Consider the following 22,658-nt stretch of genomic DNA (forward strand, 5'->3'; position numbering starts at 1 on the left):
AGTCTTTAAAGATAAGTAATATCGTTTATTGAAAAAATTGGACAATTTTCATATCACATAGTACTGTATTTTTTTTAAAATCTTACACAGGTGCAACTTGGCAGAGGAAACCTCTCTGGAAGTTGAAACTATGCAGAGGCTGGGTCATATTATTAAGTAGAAGAGTACATAAATAGTTCAGCCTCCTTTTAAAATAGGGTCACCTTACTACTCCTACATCATTCTCACCATGGGTTTAGCACTGCCCAAATTTGATTGAATAAGGCAGCAGACACTGAAGTATTGTTGATATTTCAATACAAACCAATCTAAACTATACATGTATCTCAGTACAGTCAATCACAAAAGAACAATAACCACGAAACGAAGAATTAACAAAGAGAGTTAAATGGACTAAAAAGACAATACTGATTTGAGTGGGCCAAAGATACCTTTTTGTCATAAAAATGAAGCTTCATTAGAAGGCACTTTTTATTAACTATATCCACTGTACTCCATTGAACTTTTAAGTTTTTGTGCTAAAAAGAGTCTTTCTGTAATGCAAAGCGAACAAAAGAAGAAACTAACGATGGACACAAAGAGATCATCGCTGAAGATACCGACGCACAATAAGCGATACGCCTACGATGGCGCTATACAAAGAAGCATATCATTACCAGGGGTGTATGGCGATATTATACGGAGCACGCAATATGAAGTCAAGCGAATCTGAACTATCTTTACCTACCAAAGAAATTGTAAAAGTCAAAATGGAAGACAATTTATTTCTTCCCACACAGTACAAAAATATATTGTTTTCGATTTTGTTCACACGTGAAATTGACAAGCGGCCCACCTAACGACAGAAACAATTGGTGACAATTACCGGGTAAATATCCTCTCTCTCCAATGAACAAAAATCCTGTTAATAGCAGTCTAATTATAAATCTTTTCTTTTCCATTCTTTTCTTTTCTTTTCTTTCTTTTCATTTCTTTTCGTTTTGCACCTCCAATGAAGTATGAAACGGATGTGTGAAACGTGGATGGCCAGAGTAGACACAGCCCTCAATTCCAAACAGGACCAACAGGTAGTTGAAGATTTCTAATGTCAAAAAATATTAAGTTTGGGACATTCTGTCACTTTAATTGAGCTTTTAAAATAGCTCTGTGATATTTAAAACAGCCTATCATCCTACCCTATTCTGGTCAGAGGCTTTCCTCTCTGTATCCCACATGCAATTTACTTCCCTTGGTTACAGTCCTTTGCTGCTCAGTGAGTCTGCAATCCCTAGCAACCTTAGCACTTACCTGTCTAGCCATATCATAGCATTTAATAAGCTACTAAACCAGCACCCTTTAATGACTTCAAGAGACATCAAACCCCAGTATGGAGTCTGATAAAAATGACTGTTGCTAAGGATCAGTAGCCTTGGCAAAGGCCTAGCAATGGTCTGATTAGAATGAGTAATAGCTTGTAACATTAAACACAAAATCAAGCCATAAACAAACCACATCAAATGGGGAGAGACGACAACAGAGTCTAGAGTTCTTGTGTTTGTGCTCAAAATGTCCCTTATTCGAAACCTGCATCTTTCCTGACCAGAATCTTGAGGCAGAACTGTACTGTCTTAAAGGTCAGCAGAATTTGGTCCCAAATTTCAGAATGTTAAAGAAAAAAATTGGCTATAGAAATTTTCAAAATATGTCCTTTTCCATAGGTTCTGCTTATTGACAGATATATGCAGAATTGTTAAAAATCCACAATAACATGCCTCAGCGTGAAGAACAACATTTAATATATTGTACTGACATTTATAAACTACAGCACATGAGATAAACTCTTGGATGATAGTACGCTACTGTATATGAAAATGTATCATAATAAAAGTAATAAATAAACTACAGACTTAGCAGTAACATGTGTGTCCAAATTTGGTCACGGGTGAACATGATGTGAATTTCTAGCGTATTTTGGGGCAATTCGGATGACCTTCCAGGGAATTATTCGGTACTGTACATTCAAATTTGGCATGGCATTTTGGAAGATATCCCAAAACTTCAATACTCTAAAATTTCAATACCCTTAATTATGAATACCAATGTAGTTACTGTTTAGAAAACTGCAATACATCGTAACACAGTTTGTAGGGCAACTTGAACATTTTTGCATAGTAGCATTTTGTGATGTGATTAGTGTGGATAAGGTATTGCCTGCCTTCAATGTTAATTCAATGTTAAATCAATACTGACTCTGTACATGTATGTTAATGTATGCTTATCTAGTTCTACTAAATCAATTTCTAATAGTTCTCCATGATACATCAAGAGCTACTGTATACAAGTGTACAGTAAAAGTAGTACAGTAATACAGAACAGTACTTAAAACCAAGTGTCAACTTAATTCTGAAATTGAGTAAAAATTGGGTTAAATTTATAGTTTCACAATACTGTTATGAACCTAAAAAAGAGTAAAATGTCCAAGAATTTTCAACCAATCCTTCTAAGTATTTAAAATTTGAGATTTGCAAATGTATGGGATTTAAATTTTTGGCATTACAATTTTGCAAGAAATATATATTTTATCTTCTTTCCGATATATACATCTTCATTTGGCATTGTTTTCCAAAAACAATACAAAAATGTTTTTACAGACTATTGTTACTGCGTATCCAAAAGGGCTTTGTTTGTCAGCTTTACCGACTTGTGGGAAACTTGCAAAACTGTTTACACATTTTTCTTTCTGACTTATATTTATAATTTGTTTTCTCCTTCAGTTTTCTTCAAATATTTCGTTTGGTGATACAAAAAGTTGTCAATACAAAAAGTGTCTTCTTCAAAATTCAAATGATAAAAGTTTGAAGAAAAACAAAATTTAGAGCGTTGTCATGGTATCTGTTGAAAAAGGTGCTGAAATAGGTAAGCTAGGATTGTTTTCATTTTAGGTATGTACCTCCATCAAGATGGAAGAAGTTAGGCTTTTAGGTCAAACCGTTCCAATTTATTTGAATAACAAAAGCACGTCCTTCTTGGATTACTAAAGCAAGGTGGAATACACAATGACGCCCCGAGACACAAGAGACTCTGGTCTCAAAGATCGGAGGTGTGTAAACCAAGCTCTCTGAAAAATTCAACACTTTCTTGAGATCTAGAAGAAGACAAAGATAACAGCCGCCCCGCTACGATACTGTAGGTAACTGTCTTCTTGTGTTAATTTACTCAGCCCGAGTGCTTGAATAGAAGAGTGAGCAATATTTTATGTACACAAGTGAAGAGGTTTAAACAAACGGTTACATAGCAATCTGTGGGTGGTTAGGACCGCCGGACAGGTTAGTATCACCGAGGTGTGTAAAGTATTGTATCATTTAAGTAACGGTGGGAGGAGTTTCAATACCTCGTGAGAAGACATCTTGTGTCTTCTTATAGTTCAAGCTAAACTGACCACCAAAAAAAAAGGAGCTTTCTCAGATAATTTCACAAGTTTTAACAATTTGGCTTTTTTTATTCTCAAAGTTAAACTTTACAGTTTTCCTTGATGATTTTTTTTCCCTGAAAAAGTGCACATTCTTAACAAATATCTACAATATCTTTAAAAAAAAAACGTAATCCTTTCAAAGTTTTGAAAACCACATACACTTCCTGACTACAATGACTCACTATTCAACCCTGACTATCTTCTCACGAAAATTCAATTTTTCTTCCCAGTACCTCCAAAAAACTAGCTCGTAAAACCTCTCTCCCACATCATTATTTCCTTCAAATAATTTCTCACCTCAGCCATAAACTATGTCTTTCTAAAGGGTGTCGTAAAATAGAAAAATTGAGAAAGCAGGACCGAAGAATGTTGTCCATTGGGCGGACAATGGTTTGAATCAACAAATGGACATGAAAATCATCACCAGCCACGGGCGATGTGGTTGGGAGGTTGGCATAACTTGGGGGATTACCATACAGGATGGTATAACCAAAAAGAGAAAATGGGTGAAAGAAGTCAAAATGATATTAATACACATGTTGTAGAAAGGAATTACACTTATTTAAATGCACAGGATATTGCATACAAACAACTCCTCACTTTTAACCTGAGTTTAGCTATCTTGAAATTTGAAACAAGAGCTGAAAAGGCTATTTAACGGGGGAAAAAAAGTACTTTCTTTTTAAAAAAGTTATGAATGAATGTAACTGTAATTTAAACAACAAATTCAACCGAACATCACCTTCCCAGAATTCAAGATTTTAATTAAAAACTGTTTTCTGTAGCATACAGTATTTCTCACAATGCAAGACCGTACAGAGTGCCTCAAAAATAATTTACAAGATACTGAATATAGTAAGTTTGACCTTAGTGGAGGAAAATATGAGAAGCTGAAAGGCAGATGTTGGTGGGGATGATTGGGAAATTAATCTAGTCAAGACACAAGGTCAACAGAAACAATTTTAAGCAAACTGAAAAACAATATACAGATTTAAGATACAGTACAATATATACATTGAACAAATATTCTTAAGCCGAGTAGCTGTTTGTGTTGTGGAAGATGAAAAGTAACATACCATAAAGTATTCCTGATAAACGAGCACATCCACCATTTCTTACATTACACTTCGTAATACATGTTCTCCAAGCCTTGCATCATTTTTTATCCTGAGACCTGAGGTCACATGTACTTTTTGGGATCAGCTTATCAACTTTCAATTATTAGTGGGTTTGGGGGGGAGGGGGATGGGGGATAGAAAAGGCTTATTTTTGTCTTTTAGAACATTCTATTCAACTAATTCATATCATGCCCATGTTTATGTATTTGATTTCTTTCTGAGTACATGTGTAATCGATTTTTTTCTTCTTTCCTATGAACAGAGCCAATGGAAATTCCAACATACTTTTAACCCAGAGTACATATACTCCAAAACTGATCAAAATTTTGCCAGACATGGAAAATGCAAAATACATAGGTTTCCCAAGAAACAAAGACTTTTTTTCTTCTAATTATTAATTTATCATTTCTTCTGAGTTAATAATAGTCACAGACAATAGTCACAGAACAAATCATGTAACAAAATGTATACCCTGGAAGATGTACACTGTCAAACTGTTGATAGTTGTACTCGATTTCAAACACCCACAGGAAACAAACTTTGAATTTGAACTGCCTCTGGCTAAAAAACCTGTCAGGACTAAACCCCCATGAGGCTACCCATCATAGACTAGAGGACAGTGTGACAATGAACACCCAATTGTAATGCAAGCTCTTTACATCACATCAGAAAAAAACATAAAACAGGAACCAACAGCTCTGTTGGGGGAAAAAAAATATTCCTGTACTATTTATTCCTCTACTGGAAGTTTGTATAAAAATAGGATTCTCACACCCCCTTTCCCCACCCCCTTCCCCCCCCTCCCCCAAGAAAAGAAGTTGTATTATCTACAAACCAATACAAAATGTTCAATTGCTATAGCAACCATATGACAGCCATTGATTTTAAGCCTGCCTTGCTGCTATGAGTTTTACTTTCTTAAACTTTCTTGCAGATAAATTCCAGTGAGGTACTACAGAACAGAATTGAGCAGTACAAGCATAAAATTTCATATATCATACATACAGTATCAAAAACACACACCAGATATTCCTGGTTTTGAATAACACATTGTCTTTACAATTCTAAATGTCTCAAAACATAACGCAGAGGACATAAATGACTGCCTTGAACCAATCATCACGCCCAACAAAATTCTGCTTCATTTAACGTTACATATATATATTCTAGCCTGACAGTTTAATCTCGTAATCTTGCATTCAGGTGACCCACATATACTTGAAGATAAAACATTCCCTCCGAGAACAATGAAATGTAATTTCCTTTCTTGTAGACTTAAAGCTCTATTTTCAAACATTGCATCCTTCAATATTTACTTAGAAAGCTTGCTCAATAAATTCAATGATATTGTTTTGATATTGACAATAAAATATAATTAATTTACCCATAGCATTTGTCCAGGCATGGGGGATGGGGGGTGGGGGATTTCAATTGCTGTGCTTTTATGAAGTAAAAAATTTGATGACTAAATGCAGGTCAGACACCTGTGTAAACTGTAGGCAGCAAAGACAACCGTAAATACAGGCTACGACAAGCAACAGGGACCTTCACCATCTTCAGATTACTGAATATTTTCTTCAGTTCACAGTCTTTTACTATTTTGCCTGTGTTTGGACCTTACCTGCATTTTATAGACATGACACAAAGTATATAACATGATAAATTATTATTAACTAGAGCAGCAATCCTGCAGAACCTCAATACACTTTTTAGACACTTGTCTTGAAGACTAATGTCTTAAACAATGTCCTTTCTTATCATCACTATATTAGATATATAGCAGAAAATGTCCTTGTCTTGAGGCAGAGGTGTACTATTATGCAAGCAATTCTCACAGGCCTAACCCACCATTAGTAATAGTAGGACAGGCCAATATAACATGAAAAATTGTAATTAAAAATTGTTGTCCAAAATTTTGAAACTCTAGAGAATGGAATAAAAGTGCCAAATTAAATTAAAGGAATACCACCAGCCCTGCTGTTAACAAGACCTCAGGTTGTAATGTGAATGTGATATACAGTATATATATTTTATACTCCACATTGTATTTTCCCCACTACTTTTACCAGTCTCCTTCAATTTTCCTTGTTTTTCACTTCTCCCCCCCCCCCCCTCCCTCCTCCACTCCATTCCACCCTCATCCCATCTGAATTATCACTCACTTCCTCCACTACTCCAAGAAGTTACCTGAACCTCAAAAAACACCTCTATTTTTTAATCAAAATCTGGAAATGAACCAAACTGAACGGCAACTTTTAATTTAAACAATTCCCACACAGCCATCCCTCAATCCTCAGACTTGCACTATACCTCCACACGATGACACAAAAAAAGGCCATGTTTTGACAGACACAGGGATGTTGTTCCAGCGTATTGTCCTATTCTTATGTAAATGAGGGGAACAATGGGCTACTGATTGCGGAGGGGAGTACGTGTGAAGGAAAGCAGCTTGTAGGTGTCTCAACGGGAGAATCAATAATAACACCATGGGGCTAATGATAGACCAGTTGTGGATTGCTATTAACATGTTAGCACTCTGTTATAGGTTAGTACATACAGTACATCCTCAATATTATAAAATCCAGATAACCGTTGTACACAAGGTCAGCAAGCAATGTAATATACCAAAGTGGTGGCAATGACCAGTAAACCTAAACCATTTGTCTTTCTTTAATGTACAAGTTTTCTGCATTAAACTTTAACCAAATAGTTAACAGAAATTTTATCAAATACACCAAGTATTACCCACATCAATCTATTGCAATTGACAAAAACTGAGGCCTTTTTCTTAATTACTCCTAAAAATGAAGTTAAGCTAATTATAATAATTTACTTTCCATTACATAAATTTCATCTCTCTGGCACTATTGGTGGTCTTGTGATAATTAACATAGATTCAAATGCCAAATAGAAAACAATTTGCAATTTTTGCATAAAACATAATTTCATCATTTTTCATTTATTGAAATGAGAGTGCATTCACGACCACAATTCATGGTAATGAACTTAATCGCAGATGAGATTAATGATGATCAAAAAGCAGCAAATTTGACCAATAACAGTAAAAAAAATAATTAAAAAAAAAAGTTGCTTCAAATATTAAAAACTGGCATTTACTTTCTTCGAGGTCAGGTCAGCAAAGTTAAATGATCAAATTTTCCAATAATTCTCTCTGCTGAGATACAGGTCTTTCAAACAATGCTAATATTCCAAACATGATTACAATATGTAATTTGCAACCTAGATGTTGTGAATGTCCATTCTAAAGCTACCTGAATGCCTACCGAGGTTGATGCCCTGTTCTACAAACATATTCTTTTTATTCTGTGCACAGCCACCAAAAGTACAGCTAAACCATATTTAATATACATCTTAAAGCAACAATTTGAATTCGAATAGCTAAACATGGACTGGACATTAATTTAGTACAGTGCACTTGTGTATATGATGGAGGCTATGCAGTGTAAAATGGTTACCATATGAGGTCACTGTGGGTTATATCACCATAGCGATGAATGCAATACTGTAGGATCAACTCTTAATAGTCAGGGTGGTATATTTTTGTAAATTATAAAATTAACATACTGTACTACAGACTTGTTCACATGGACAGACTGAACGCAGGAAATCTTCTCATGATGTGTTGGTGCATGCATCTATAGGTAATATTTAATCTTGGTTTACATCATAAAAATGCAAGAAAAATCTTCTAATGCAAAATTGTAATATTGCACATGATATTATCTGCACATGATTTATATGCAAGCAGTTGTTCTTCTACTCACATGAAACACTCGATGTAATATGATTTTATGCAAAATTCACAAACCTCAAAATCTGCTTTGTAAAATATGCAGAAATAATAATAATCATAATAAATGAGACTTACATAGCGCCAAATCAGTAAACAAAAGTCACTGCTCAAGGCGCTTTACAAAGAAAGTAAATTAATTTACAAATATATTAAATTATTCCCTACTATACAGCTGAGATTACAAAAACATAACACACAACAATCATTACATCGTCCGTCTGTCGTCCGATACACTTACAGTGTAAAAATATCAAGTTGAGTGTCCACCATTATATCATCAGTCATCTTTAAATACACAAAACAAACACAGAGGAATTTTAAGAGGAGGATCACACTTCTAATATAAAAATCATTTCAGTCACATTTTGACATTAGATTGCTTTAATAGATACAATTCCCTGACTGAGGTCACATGACTCCTGTCTTTGCCTATTTACTTGAGGTTTTGCAGGTTTTCGTTTTCTCTGCATCTGTGTGGCTCTTTGTCCCGGAATAAATCTGATTTTTAATATGCTTCCCCACTGGCTGCTATCATGGTTTTGATTTTTAAGTCCCAAAGCCAAGTTGTTAAAAAAAATGTTTTCATTTACAAACATTTTCTTGATCCTTTTTTACATTTCACTGTCTTTCTTACTAGTTTGACTAGTAAGGATTTCATTTTCATTCATGAAAATATTCTGAAATGTTATGCTGTTTGCATATATACAGATAGGCCTATGTAGATAATACAGGCTGACAGGCTGTTCAAAAGTTAATACATAATTTATACACACGGATCTGGTCTTACATCAAATATTCAAATATTTACGTTTTGTCGAATGACATCAAAATTGACACTGTTCAGGCTTTGTTTGAATAAATCTAGTGGATTTGTTCCGATTTCAATTTAATGTTTATTTGTAATTCAAACTAGATACACATAATTTCCATAGTACTACTGCAGATCAAGTGAGACCTAGATACATCTTTTTCAAGCTACAGATCAAGTGAGACCTATATATACATCACTTTAAAGTTACATCTATACCTAACTGTACTTCACCTGCTGTGAAGGTTCTCTCTCTCTTTTTTCTGCCCTTGTATTACGACCCTGCTCCTTTCCGCGGCAGCATATTTTGGGACGTTTGGGTTCAGCGTACTGTTCGTTAACCGCTAATTTTGAATATAAAAGGACATTTAAACACACATACTGTTTAAGCTATGTATGTCTGGATACTGGTTATAAACTAGGCCAGTTTGATTTTCATACTAGTTTAGCAGGAATCCATATAATAAGATCAATCATGTAACTTAACAATGTGGTAAAAGATTTGTTGCAACAAAAAAGATGTAGAAATGAATAGGAGGGCTAATCGGTGTCTGATTTCAGACCGAATGTCTTGCTGGTTCGGGTCTGGATGGAGACGACATGAAAGAAACCATAGGAAGAATAACTACCTCCGTAGATATGATAAGGTATGTTATCCATCCATTCTAGGGCATGCTGTGCTTAATGGGACGATCCCCGTCATGGGATCCGAGGGGTATAGGGCATAAAATATGAATAGAGAAGCCTACAAATCACACAAAATTAAAACCATCTGAACATTGCAATCAACGAAGTCTACAGGTATCTCGATAGGGGTGTACGTCCACTAAACATACCATAAATATTTGAAATCTAAGAATATTAACACACCAGTAATATTCTTTCAAAGATTTGAAACCATACAGTATTAGAATAAAGGTAAATGTCTAATTCCTTCTGTAATTTTGTGCCCCCCCCTGCCCCCCCCCCAAAGAAAATTACATTAATACGTGACTCATGTTTAAGGTCACCGGGTCAGTCAAATGTTCCTCTCTAAGAAGCAATCTTGAATGTAGGGCAGTGTTGTAGCACTTTTTCATAACCCCACAAAATCACTGCTCTCAATGTTGCTTTTGTTGCTTCTGCTGTGAGCAGCAAACATTTCTTGTTTAAAAACAAAACATAATCGATACTATTAATAGAACTGATTAAATCTGATATATATTTTAAGACATTAGACATTGCAAATTGATCAAGCTATTTGTATTCTGATATCATCTTTAACAATGTACCATCAAGAACCATCAAAAAGTGTGATTTAAAATTTATGATTAATAGTTGTATAATTCATGATCAAAGTGTCTATTTAAAACAGTCACATTGTAATATGATCGTAATAGTATGATCAATAGCATGATTTAATACTATGATTCAAGTATGAGAAAGTAAAATAATAAAGTATGATTCAGTGTGGTTAATTGCAATTGTCTGATTAAGCTTGACGCTCAATACTGCAAAATATACACTAAAACTTTCATGATGACACAGTGTTTGAGGTAAAAACTGGAAAAAACCTATGTTGGTTCCAAGACTAATTTTGGCCTGTCCAAAATATTTTGGTAGGTTAAAACTGTTCCTTTCATAATTATACAGACCTCAATTTAGGTAGGTAACAGAGTAGACCATGCTAACCACAGCACTATGGTGATGCTAGGCTCTACAGTAGCTATGGTATTAAGTTGGAGCCAAAACTCTCGGCAAACATGACACAAGCCAAGCTAATTGCCCATCTCAAGACCAAAGACTCATTACACCAATCTCTGTCATAAATGACAAAAGGAATCTTTAACCAACTTCTTTTTTTATTTTTGAAAGAAATGCTACTGGTCATAGATTAAGGTTGATATCCTAACAATGGGCTTCAGGATTTCCAAAATCCCCTCTTGTGGCTAGAAACTATTCAGAGAGCCTAATATGCAGGTTGGAAAAGCTGTAAGTGGATTATCGACATGGTCATGGGTGATGAATAGCCAGAAGAATAGCGAACAGGACCCACAGTAGTACTACCGGTCAAAGGCTATTGAGTAAGCGCATCGGAATTTCGGACTTTGTATGGTGGAGGGGGCTTAGGGTTTAACAGACAATTTAGAGACATGTAGAGGCCATTTACCTTTAATTTTAGAATGAAAAAAAAGAGGCAAAAAAACATGGTGGGGAGGGTGGATTGGTTGCCTTTTCCAGTTACAAGGAGAATGAAGTTTGTTGTCTGCTCTCTTAAATTAACATGAAGATAATTGCATAAATTTGAACCAATAATAATAAAAATTTATACTATTTGGACCGGTGTTTTTTTTTCTCCACTTAGCCCTGTAGTGTGTTGAGAATTCAGAATCTGTGGAGTTGATATACTGTACGTCACATGACTTCATGTTACAGTAATCAACTCCTTGACTACCAATGTATGACTGTACTGTATGTACATATGGCCACATAAACACTCAAAGTTTACACAAATTCGCTAGAAATGAACTTCAAGGAATTCGCCTTTCCTCCAATAACTACAAGTTTAACAATCCTCCAGATTTGGGACCAATTTCAAAGACCTGGCCATAACTCTAGAATATTGCTTTTATTGAAAAGTTTTAGCCATTTTTACACTTATATGACAAAAAAATTGGGGACAATCCAAATATATAATACTTTATATTGGTAGCAACACAAGTTACGTACACGACAGTTACACTGTAAATTGTAAATGTACTGAAAATACGTGACCGAAATATGGTTGTTGAAACTGAAACTGTTATAATACACAAGCCGAAACACAAAACTGGCAATGCACAGTCTTTAAGCGGTCTCCACGTTTATCACACTGTACAGGATCTGCGTACTGCAAGAGAATTTTAAAAGCCGAAGGGACTTTCTGGCTTTCTTGACAATGTTAGATTTAAAAGGTTATTAATCTTCAGTATTTTGTCCTCAAATATGCCAGCAGCAAGTCAAATATGGTCAGTCTCTTTCAAACTTTCCTCTCTGAATCTGAGATACATCTAATTCTTTCAAACTTTCCTCTCAGAGATACATCTAACTGAACATTCTTCAATGTCTAGGAATAATTTGGAGAGTCAGAACCTCAAGGAGAGTATGTTTGACCTTTAAACTTTTAAAGCTCATTTTCTGAATTCTGTGAGATAATTCATTATTCTGCTGTTGTTTGTTAAAAGAATTCGCAACGCTGAACTCCCATGTTTTAGACATTGAGATATCTCGGCAATACACCGGGCATGCTACTTATGTACTACATGTTGTATGTTAGTGTTTTACACTTGGGGTGCAGATTGGCTACGGAAAATCAAAGTCCTTCACTCGTGATCGAAGTGCATCCATTTTCGAGCCCAAGGCGGGTGTACACAACTACACATGGGGTTTGTACCCCACCGAGCGATGGGTACTATATACATCACTGTGGGAAAATTACTTCCCACTGCTCATCAAAGTGTGAAAACTGCTTGTTAGACCAATCTTCAACTGATAAAATCAAACAAAATCTTTCCTAAGAGAATTGAAATAACCGTTCAAGTGTGACTGTGTATGGACTCGCCTAGCAGCCCTTGTCGCAAAATTATTGTCTGTCCTTAAAAATCATGTCAGGAGGACAAAGGCTTACACGCTATATTCCCTTCGCTCAATGAAGAAGTGTTAGATAGTATTATATATTCTAAACAAAGCAAAATAATGCTCAAAAGCAGAGAAGATCTCTATCAGGCTTGTTCTTTCAATTTTTTTTTTTTTTTTTTTGAACTCCTAGAATTCTCTTTCACTCTTTTGTGGTGTCTTCGTTCCAGATATTATTGGATTTTAGTAATGGTTATGAAGTCCTCGGTACTAGGAATTATATGTACATATTAGCCCATCAGGCCCTCTGCTGTTATTTGTTTACAAAATTTACAGTACTTCTCACTGCACCTTCACAAGCATTTTAATTATATTTTTAGGCACTTTTTTTCTTAACGAAATACTGTAGTCAGACGATAAAACTCAGTCAATATATCTCAGGGTGTAAATTAACATAAATTAACATTTTAAATGGTCACATTAATTTTGAGGAATAAGGATATTATTAATTGATCATAAAATGTAGGTGTTCAAAGTACTATAAACATTTTGAGAACAATTTAAGTGTTATGTATCTTTGCACTTACATACTGTACCAGGATACTTTGCATTATAAGATCTTTGTTCATAAATTGTACGAAGCAAATTAGCCAAAATTCTGACCCTTGAGCTGGAATTTTTCAGTGGGTAACACCTTATACACAGTATCTCATCTTGAGTTTTTAGAGCATTGCAGGACAACGACAAGAGTCCAAATGATTTTGCAACTTTTAACTAGCAATGCAATGTTACAAATGGTATACTAGGGTAATGGAAATTCAAAGTGAATTAAAGAATAATGGCAATCTTAATAGTATGGTTGAAGAAACTATAAAAAGAGTTGTATTTTTGGATTTGGTTGAAACTTTTTTGGTTACAGCAAACCATGTAAATATAATCTTCACACAATGTGTGGATACCCCTCAATTAAACTATGACACCTGTATGTGCTGTCATAAAAAATATTCGCCCGATACACAGAATTTTGTACCGGTCAAATTTGATACAAGTAATCAAGTTTCTATAGTTCAATTGTAGACCTTTGTACTCTAAATACAGGCCAAGTTTCACAGTTAATGGTGCCAATTTTGGTATGACTCAGGTTTTAACTGTTTGTTTTCACATCACTTATAAACATTTTCCCCCATTATGGTCAAGTATGGTATCCAGACTTTTAAAAGCACAGTTTACAATGCAAAATGCAACTTGTACCCATTTTCATGATTAGAAATTTTCATGGAAAGCAAGAGAAGTGGTTTGCTTACCTGGACACTTCTTGTCTTGGAAGGCACAGATCCGACGTCAGCTGCTGTCACAGTCAATGCAAAATTGGGTTCCTGCGCAAAACTTTCCCTGTCGATATGCAAAGACGTCGAAATGATCCCAGATGAGGCATCGATGGAGAAATAGTTCCTGGTTTGGACACCTCCCATAGCTATCGATGTAATGTAATACCGAACGACCGCAGCCTGCCCATTGGAATACGAAGCCGACACTGTAACGATAGGGCTTCCTGTCGGCTGTCCTTCCTGGATCTGGCCACTGTACAAGTCTTGTGAGAATTCGGGTCCGGTACTTTGGGCTTCTGTTACGATAACGCTCAACGTAGATTGGCTGGACAGCGGTGGAGAGCCGCCATCTTGTACCCTAACTACGAGGGAGTATGGAGACAGAGAGGAATCTAATCGTCCACTGACTGTTAGCACACCACTGGTTGGGTGGATGCTGAAGGGCACCTGAGAGGTCATCAAAGAGTACCTCAGATCGGCGTTATCGCCGGAATCGATGTCCGTTGCTACTACCGTGGTAACCTGAGTACCCTCCGATGCCCCGGGGGAGACCGCAGCTGCACTCTGGGACACTATCTCCGGAGGATTGTCGTTGACATCTCGGATGCTAAAGGTCACCGAAGCTGTAGCCGTCTGACGGCTGCTCACGGGAAGAGCCTGGTCGATGGCTTGGACGATAACCGTAACCACTCCCTCACTGGATTCTGGGAGTGATTCCAGGTCAATCGGGGTTTGGATGCTGATCACTCCAGTGGCTTCATTGATCTGAAAAAAGTCAAAGTCTGGCCTTTGTGAAAGAATGGAATGACTCACTCGGCCGTTAATCCCCGAATCAAAGTCTTGAGCCAACACTGTAGCCACTTCGGTCCCCGGTACCAGCCCCTCCTCTATCTCCTTCACAATATTGACCTGCGAGAAGGTGGGAGCATTATCGTTGCAGTCACGAACTCTCACAACCACGGATGCAAAACTAGTCAAGGTTGGCGATCCAGAGTCTTGAGCGGATACGTTCAAATGATACTCGGCTTTGGTTTCATGGTCCAGTAATTTGGCGAGGTAAAGGTCGCCACTATCCGAATCCATGCGAAACACACCCCTTGTGTTCCCCTGAACGATAGAGTATGATATCAAACTGTTCTGGCCTTGGTCTTCGTCGGTCGCAGATACTGACGTCACCAGATCCTCGAGTTCGACACATTCAGTGATCTCTACATCCAGATCAGCATCTTGAAAGGTAGGAGGATGGTCGTTCTCATCCAGGATGGTAAGGGTGACGTGGGTCATCGCTGAGAGCGATGGATGCCCAGCGTCCCTTGCGAGAACTACCAGGTTGTACACTGGCACAGTCTCATGGTCTAAGCTGCCTATCACAGAAATCTGACCACTAGCGTGGTCAAGATGGAATTTACTTTCAAGGTCCCCACTGACGATGCTGTACGTAATGAATGAGTTATCACCAATATCATTGTCCATTGCAGAGACAGTGATAACGTTGGAGTTCTCTGGCGCAAGCTCCGATATCGATATTTGGTAGTCACTGTGTAAAAAGATTGGTTCATTGTCATTGATGTCAGAGATGTGAACATTCACGTTGACTCTGTCTGTCAGGGCGTTATCCCCACGATCAGATGCCTCCACTTGAAATTTAAATATGTCCGAATCGAGGCGCTCCCTGTCGAAAATGCTCTGTGAGGAAATCACACCACTTCTAATGTCGATCTGAAAGTCTGTACTATTGCTGATGATAGAGTAGCTGACTTCACCATTGGTGCCAGCATCTCTATCGACTGCTTCGACCATGCCGACGATCGACGTTATTTGTTCTTCCACTACATAAAAGTCGTACGAGGCATTCAAGAAAAAAGGGCGGTTATCGTTTTCATCCAAAATGGTAACGGTGAGCTGAGCAACGGCTGTTATGGGAGGTACGCCACTGTCGGAAGCGGTGATGCTGAGCTGGTATTCAGACTTTTCTTCCCTATCTATGAAATCTCTGACATAAACCTGACCATCAGGGAAGATTCCAAATTTGTTCTCTTGGTTGCCATGGGTGATGTTGTAGGACACCATGCCGTTACTTCCGGTATCTGCGTCGACTGCTGACACCGTTTTAAAACGAGTCGGAGGTAGAGTGTACTCGCTGATGCTTGCAGCGTAGAAGCGCTCCTCGAAAACTGGGCCATGGTTATTAACGTCTCTCAAGATAACAGTGAGAGAGAGAGTCGATGACAACTGAGGAGTACCGTGATCTGTGGCTCGAATTTGCAATATAAAGTCCTCTTGAGTAGCAGATTGTAGGTCTGAATTGATGTAAACCCATCCGGAGCCGTGCTCGATGTTGAAGAAGTTGCCCGGGTTGCTGGTTAGTTCATAGGCAATAAGACCGTTCGGGGGCACATCCATGTCATGAGCTTGTGCTTGGTAGATTTTCCTTCCGACTGACCAGTTTTCGACTACATCTACCGAATCCGACGGCACATCGAAGGTGGGAACATTGTCGTTTTCATCGTTGACGGTGATGGTGACAGTAGTTTCATCGCGAAGGGCACCAGAGAAGGCATAAATCTGCAAAGAGTACGAGGCGGTCACTTCACGGTCAATCATACCTGCTGTTCGTATGTACCCATCCGCGTCAATCTTGAACCGCCTGTCTGGATCTCCCGAAAATATACGATAGGTGATGTTTACATCCTCGTCTTCACTGGTGGCTCGCACGCGACCGACATCAGTATCTGTTTCGACGTTTTCTGTGACGTCGTAGTCGTAAGTCGGCTGCAGAAATGTTGGCAGGTTGTCGCGAATATCTAGAACAGTAACCACAATTTCGGCAGCTTGAGCAGATATCTCCCCTCCTCCATCCAACGCGTAGACACCGATTGTATAAAGCGACTGGCTTTCTCTGTCTAATACCTGCGTGGTGGTAATAACGCCGGTGTTGATATCCACCACAAAGTTGCCTCCTCCGTTCTTATCTCCCTCCATATAATAGGTAACCTTGCCATTGTTGTCGATGTCGGCATCTGTGGCAGATACCGTCTCCACGACGGTGCCGACATCTTCGTTCTCTTTCACTTGAGCAAAGTAGTTGGTCGGGTAGAAGATGGGAACGTTATCATTCTCGTCTAGGATTTCCACGTCGACCACAGCCACGGAGAATAGAGAGTTGTTCCCGAGATCTCTAGCTTTCACTGAAAGGGACACGCTAGGAATCTCTTCGCGATCGATGGCCACTAATGTCATTATCACACCCGACCGTGGATCGATTGCAAACATCGATTGCGTTTGGGAGAAGTCATCGGCAAATGAATATTCAACGATGCCACCGTTACCCAAATCTGGATCTAATGCCACGATGGTTACGACCTCATATCCAGCTCGAACATTTTCAGGCACAGTCGCTTGGTAACTTTGATTTGTAAATTCTGGGACGACATCATTGACATCTTGGATGGTAACATTGAGCTCTACAGTAGTGCTTAAAGGCTGGGGACCTTGGTCTGTAGCAGTAATGGTCAAAGTCACCACTGAGGTGGTCTCCCGATCCAAGTTCATTGCTGTCGTAACCAAACCGGTCAAGGCATCTATTGCAAACCAGCCAAGTGAATCTCCTGATGATATAGAGTAATCTATCATGGCATTGACACCAGTGTCCATGTCTGTAGCTTTTACTGTAGTGACATAATATCCAACTGGGGCATCTTCAGCTAGACTTGCAGAATACGCTGAACTCATAAATATCGGAGAATGGTCGTTGGCATCTAGGATACCCACACGGATCGTTAACATGCTACTACGTTGGGGAGTACCCTGATCCTCTGCATAGACTGTGAGGTTATATTCTGGAACCAATTCCCTGTCTACCATACCAACGACAGTTATTTTATAGGTAGGCTCTGACACTAAGCTTAACTGGAAGTGACCCAGGTCATTACCACCAGTTAATTGTAAAGTAACAATGCCATTGTCTCCCTGGTCAGCATCAGTGACGGTCAAAATTGCGATGATCCTGCCAACTTGCACTCCCTCCTCGACAGTGACATAGTTATCAATATCAGACGCATGGCCCAGAAACTGAACATTGATATCTGGGGCGTGGTCGTTATAGTCAATCACTTCAATATAAATATCTGTCCGGCCTTGAAGCCGGGAGTATCCATTGTCTTGGGCCTCGACTCTGAAGGAATGGTAACTGGCGGTTCCATAAACAAGTTGGCTGATGAGAGTTATGTTACCTGTGACTGGATCCACATCAAAGTGTGAGTTGCTTCGAGGTAAACGATACGTAATCTCACCATTACTGCCGATATCACGATCCGTAGCAGTAACTTGTAGAACCTGAGTTCCTATTTCAGTGATTTCACTTAAACTTATTCGGTACTGTGAGAGTTCAAAAGTAGGGGCATTGTCATTCACATCTGACACACTCATGTTTAGATTAAGATAGCTGCTGAGTGAGGGGGTACCATTGTCTCTTGCAATAATCCTGAGTTGATAAAGGTCATTTACTTCTCGATCTAATTCTTTCATAAGTTTCAAAGATAGTGCCAGAGCACTTCCAAGATTTTGAATTTCTAAGTCGAAAGTGGAATTGGTATTACCTGACACAATAGCTACCTCAATGATGGTTCCATTGGCGCCAAGGTCATAGTCTGTGACCGATGATAAGTAGTTCTCTGTACCAACTTGTGCATTTTCTGGAAAGTTAATTTTAACTTCCGTCTCTTCGAAAGAAGGTGCATTGTCATTGATGTCATTGACAGTGATTTTGACTTCAATCAGGATATTTCCTAAACCTTCTCTTACTTCCACCACCACAGTATCAAATTCATAATTTTTTAATTGCTCCCTATCAAGTTCAGATTTAGTTCTGATTTCTCCTGAAGTACTGTCGATATTGAAAAGGGGTTGTTCAGCTGAAAATGCATATGTCGAGCCTACATTGACAGGAATTGTCCCCACTAACGTTTCTGGTGGCCTACCTTCATCTACACTGAACATATAATCTGATGTGAGTTGAGCTTGGCTTCTGTCAAACAAACATGCAACACTAAGTAATGAAAATAAAATAACCATGATCTTACTACCGCCATTGGCCTCCCTTGTATTCGTTAAAATCCTTCTCCTTATTTCCTTGAACGGACACTGCTCCATGGTGTCCATTCTTCTCCACAACATACTTCTATATTACAAATCCTCGTGAAAATATGTCCATGTTTCCTAGAAGTTAATCCAATGCCTTCGCTACTAGTATAATCCAGCACAATACTTTCATTGCATTATATTTTCCGGCACGAAAGAGCGTCTGTCACAACAGTTGCTAGCGAATAATTTTAGCATTCTCGTAAAATCCAGTTGAACGGTTTAGAAGAAATATCATCCAGAGAGTAATAGTATTGACATTCGCGAATCAAAATGTTGAAACATTTCTCACAGATTTTTTCCTCCGCAAAACATACAAATCAATGTCCGTTTGGTTTTCATTACATCTCGGTCATGCACTGTCCTTAATAAAGCAATAATGTTATTCGGGCTTTCGCTCGTAGAATCGCGTATACAGAATGTCAGCGCGTTGCATTAGTACAATAGTGTACAACGGTAAACGTTTGCATCAAGCTCCCTCGCATACGCTCACATTGCATTCCGTATTGATTAGACAAGTATAGTTCAACATATGAGGAGTGACGAAGCTATTAACATAATAGTGGGCGCGGTATATTATATTAAAATAGAAAAAGGCGTGGTTTAAGGTTCAATGGACGAAATGAGCCAATCAAAAGTTGAACATACTCTTTCGCGGTAGGGGAGGGGACAATTGGGAAAGGTACAAAAGCAACCTCGACAGGCAGATTTCAATATAAACATGTCTTAAAATTTGAAATATTTTTCACGTATTGTACCCTTTACTACAATGCCAGTCATTAGTTTCATTTCAAAGAGCAAATTAAATTATTAAGTACTGAATCCGTGTTCGCTGTAAGCTTCCATTATAAATAATAATAATCAGCAGTTAGTTTTACAACGCTTAATTAAAGCGACCACTTATGTCGGAAAACACACAAGAGCTTATGGATTAAAACTTACACGTCGGGCATTTTTTATTTGGAATCTTTTCAACTTTAGAAGGTCATTTCAGATGGGGACATTTTTAGATTGCTCTTGGATGAAAACCCACCTTACTATAACCTGGCCGGGTATAGACCGGAACCTCCCGATTGCTAAGCCTCATTGCTTCAAATGCCACCGCCTTTATCCACTCGGCCACAGCACTGGTAATATTTATAGTCATAAGTGTACGTAGCATTAGTAGTTGGTTTCTACTTATTCCAATGCTGCAATCACCATGTCGAATACCAGGAACAAACCTTCCATCGACACTGGAAAATACCAAATGGAAGAACGACGTTTAATTTGTGGAAACTATCAGACAATTGCAAAAAAAATTAAAATGTCTCAGTGATCAAGATAAATGCAGTTCTGGCCACTCCCACCCACTCTCTCCATCCACCCTAACGAAGAAAACAAAATGGATGACATTTTCAACGTTCATTATAAAGGTTTAGGCGCGCGGGAAAAAATAACGTAAAATGTTATTATTTTATGAAGTTGTGCATAAATTATGGAATCATAGAGTAATTTGAAAATATTTTTGTCAGTTCGACGTAACCTTAACTGAGCTGTGAAACAAACATGTTACACTAAGTAATGAAAATGAAAAAACCATGATCTTACTACAGCATGCAGATTTTCTTATAGTGGATTGTTTTTGAACGTGGGTAAGCACATGCTTCCGTACGAGATAAGCTGTGTGTCGATAGCAAAGTTACGTGAAAAAAAGGTTCTGCTTTTTAAAAACACTTTTCTGTCAAGTTATTTGGAAAATCATCATCACCCAGTATTTGTATGGAATCAAACACCAACACACACTCATATCACTTAGGCGTAAAGCAGTGGCGCTATATAACATTATCCTCTCCCGAAATTGTTCGGCAGTTCCATCAGAGACAACTCCATGTGAACATCACCGGAAGCGATGCAACAAACGACTGTGAAATATTCTTTACGTTACCAAAGCTGTAAAACAATGTCACGTCTCTTAATTTGATGACCTCAATTAGAATATTGAAAATTCTATCCGGTAGATCAGGGAGTTTAAGGAATAACCGTACAATTTGGAGGAGCATCAGGATGGGTGAGCATAGTTCCAATCTTTTGATGCTAAATTATATTTTGAGGGCGTCCTTCTTTTCACTTCTCCTTTATAGAAAGGAACTCTGCACTACTCATATATTATTAACCAACCATGATGATCACCTTTTCATCCCATCTTTGCTCGCAACCACCCATATGTTATGTTCTTATTCCAACTACCAACCCCCCCCCCCCCCTCCACCACACACACCCTAACCAATAAAAAACATTGTCTCCATGAAGTCTGGCGGTAAAAGACAAGATTGTTTTTTTTTTAATTTTACGGTTTGACTAACATATTTGGAACATGGTTTACTGTTAGGATATCTAGTGACAGTGGTAAAGTTCGAGTTGTAGACGGACTGTTGACTACACTGTAATATAAACAGTTTCATCTGTATGAGTTGCTGTCAGCAATTTCTAGCAAATTTTACAAAGCCTGCGACACGTTACTGATGAAGAGTCTTTGCACACTCTATCGCTACTTGGAGGAAGATAAATTGAATGTGTGTGTAATCAAATTGAGAGAACTTGTGACCTCATAGATATACTTCACAGAATCAATTTTAACCCTATATCTGAAGTTGTTTATAATCCTACTAAGTTTCATGAACAATTGTATGTAACTAGTTATGTTGTTTTCTTTTAAATTTTTGAACATTTTGAGCAGTCTATAATGTTGACCTACTACTTTGTGGAGTGTTGTTAATTGGCATGGCCTATACAGTCAAGTTGCTGTTATGGAAATAAACATTGATCACAATTTATTGTCCGATACCAGTCACAAAAGCAAAATGTTAACTACCCGTAGATTTTGCATCCAAAAATTTTCTCCCAGCATTTAGAGCACGGATGTGCCCAGGATTTCTGGAGTGCCGGGTATACTGATCGCCGTCCTGGGGGAGGGGTCTAAGGGGGATGGGGTGCTCAGATGCCAAATTCTGACACTTGTGTAGCTTTTTAGTGAAATATATTACGTACCTGGTAAAAGTTATTAGTTTGTTTCAAAGAGATTTTACAAGGGACTGATTGAGAGCCGTAAGTAATGTTTCTCGCATGCGTAACTCATGTATTATTGGTCTGTATGATTTTGGCATAGGCTAGGCCCAATTTATGTTGAATATATTGTTAGGAATGGCGGGATTTTAGATGAAAATAGTACTGGGCGGGATTCACAATTTTTAAGACAGTGCTGGGCGGTAATTTTTAGTGCTGGGCGGAGCCGCCCAACGTGGGCATATCCCTGTAGAGGTTTCAGTTTTATTTTCAATACATAAACTGATGATGTCCTCAAAATGTAAAAAGAAAAGAAGAAAAAAAAAAGATACAAAAGATAACATAAAAGACAACATAAAGA

At 38.0% G+C, this 22,658-nt stretch overlaps 1 protein-coding gene across 1 annotated transcript in view; it reads right to left on the reverse strand.

The window, feature by feature from the left end:
* Positions 1-19,751, reverse strand: part of LOC139980095 (protocadherin Fat 4-like) — an 85,041-nt gene extending 65,290 nt beyond the window's left edge. Inside the window, exon 1 of the mRNA XM_071991472.1 lies at positions 14,090-19,751. Within this exon, the coding sequence (XP_071847573.1) occupies positions 14,090-19,288 (5,199 nt within the window). The 5' untranslated portion in view covers positions 19,289-19,751. The remainder of the gene's footprint in view (positions 1-14,089) is intronic.
* Positions 19,752-22,658: the final 2,907 nt, after the last annotated feature.

This window comes from Apostichopus japonicus, chromosome 14 (genome assembly GCF_037975245.1).
Source record: "Apostichopus japonicus isolate 1M-3 chromosome 14, ASM3797524v1, whole genome shotgun sequence".
Classification (NCBI taxonomy): Eukaryota; Metazoa; Echinodermata; class Holothuroidea; order Aspidochirotida; family Stichopodidae; genus Apostichopus; species Apostichopus japonicus.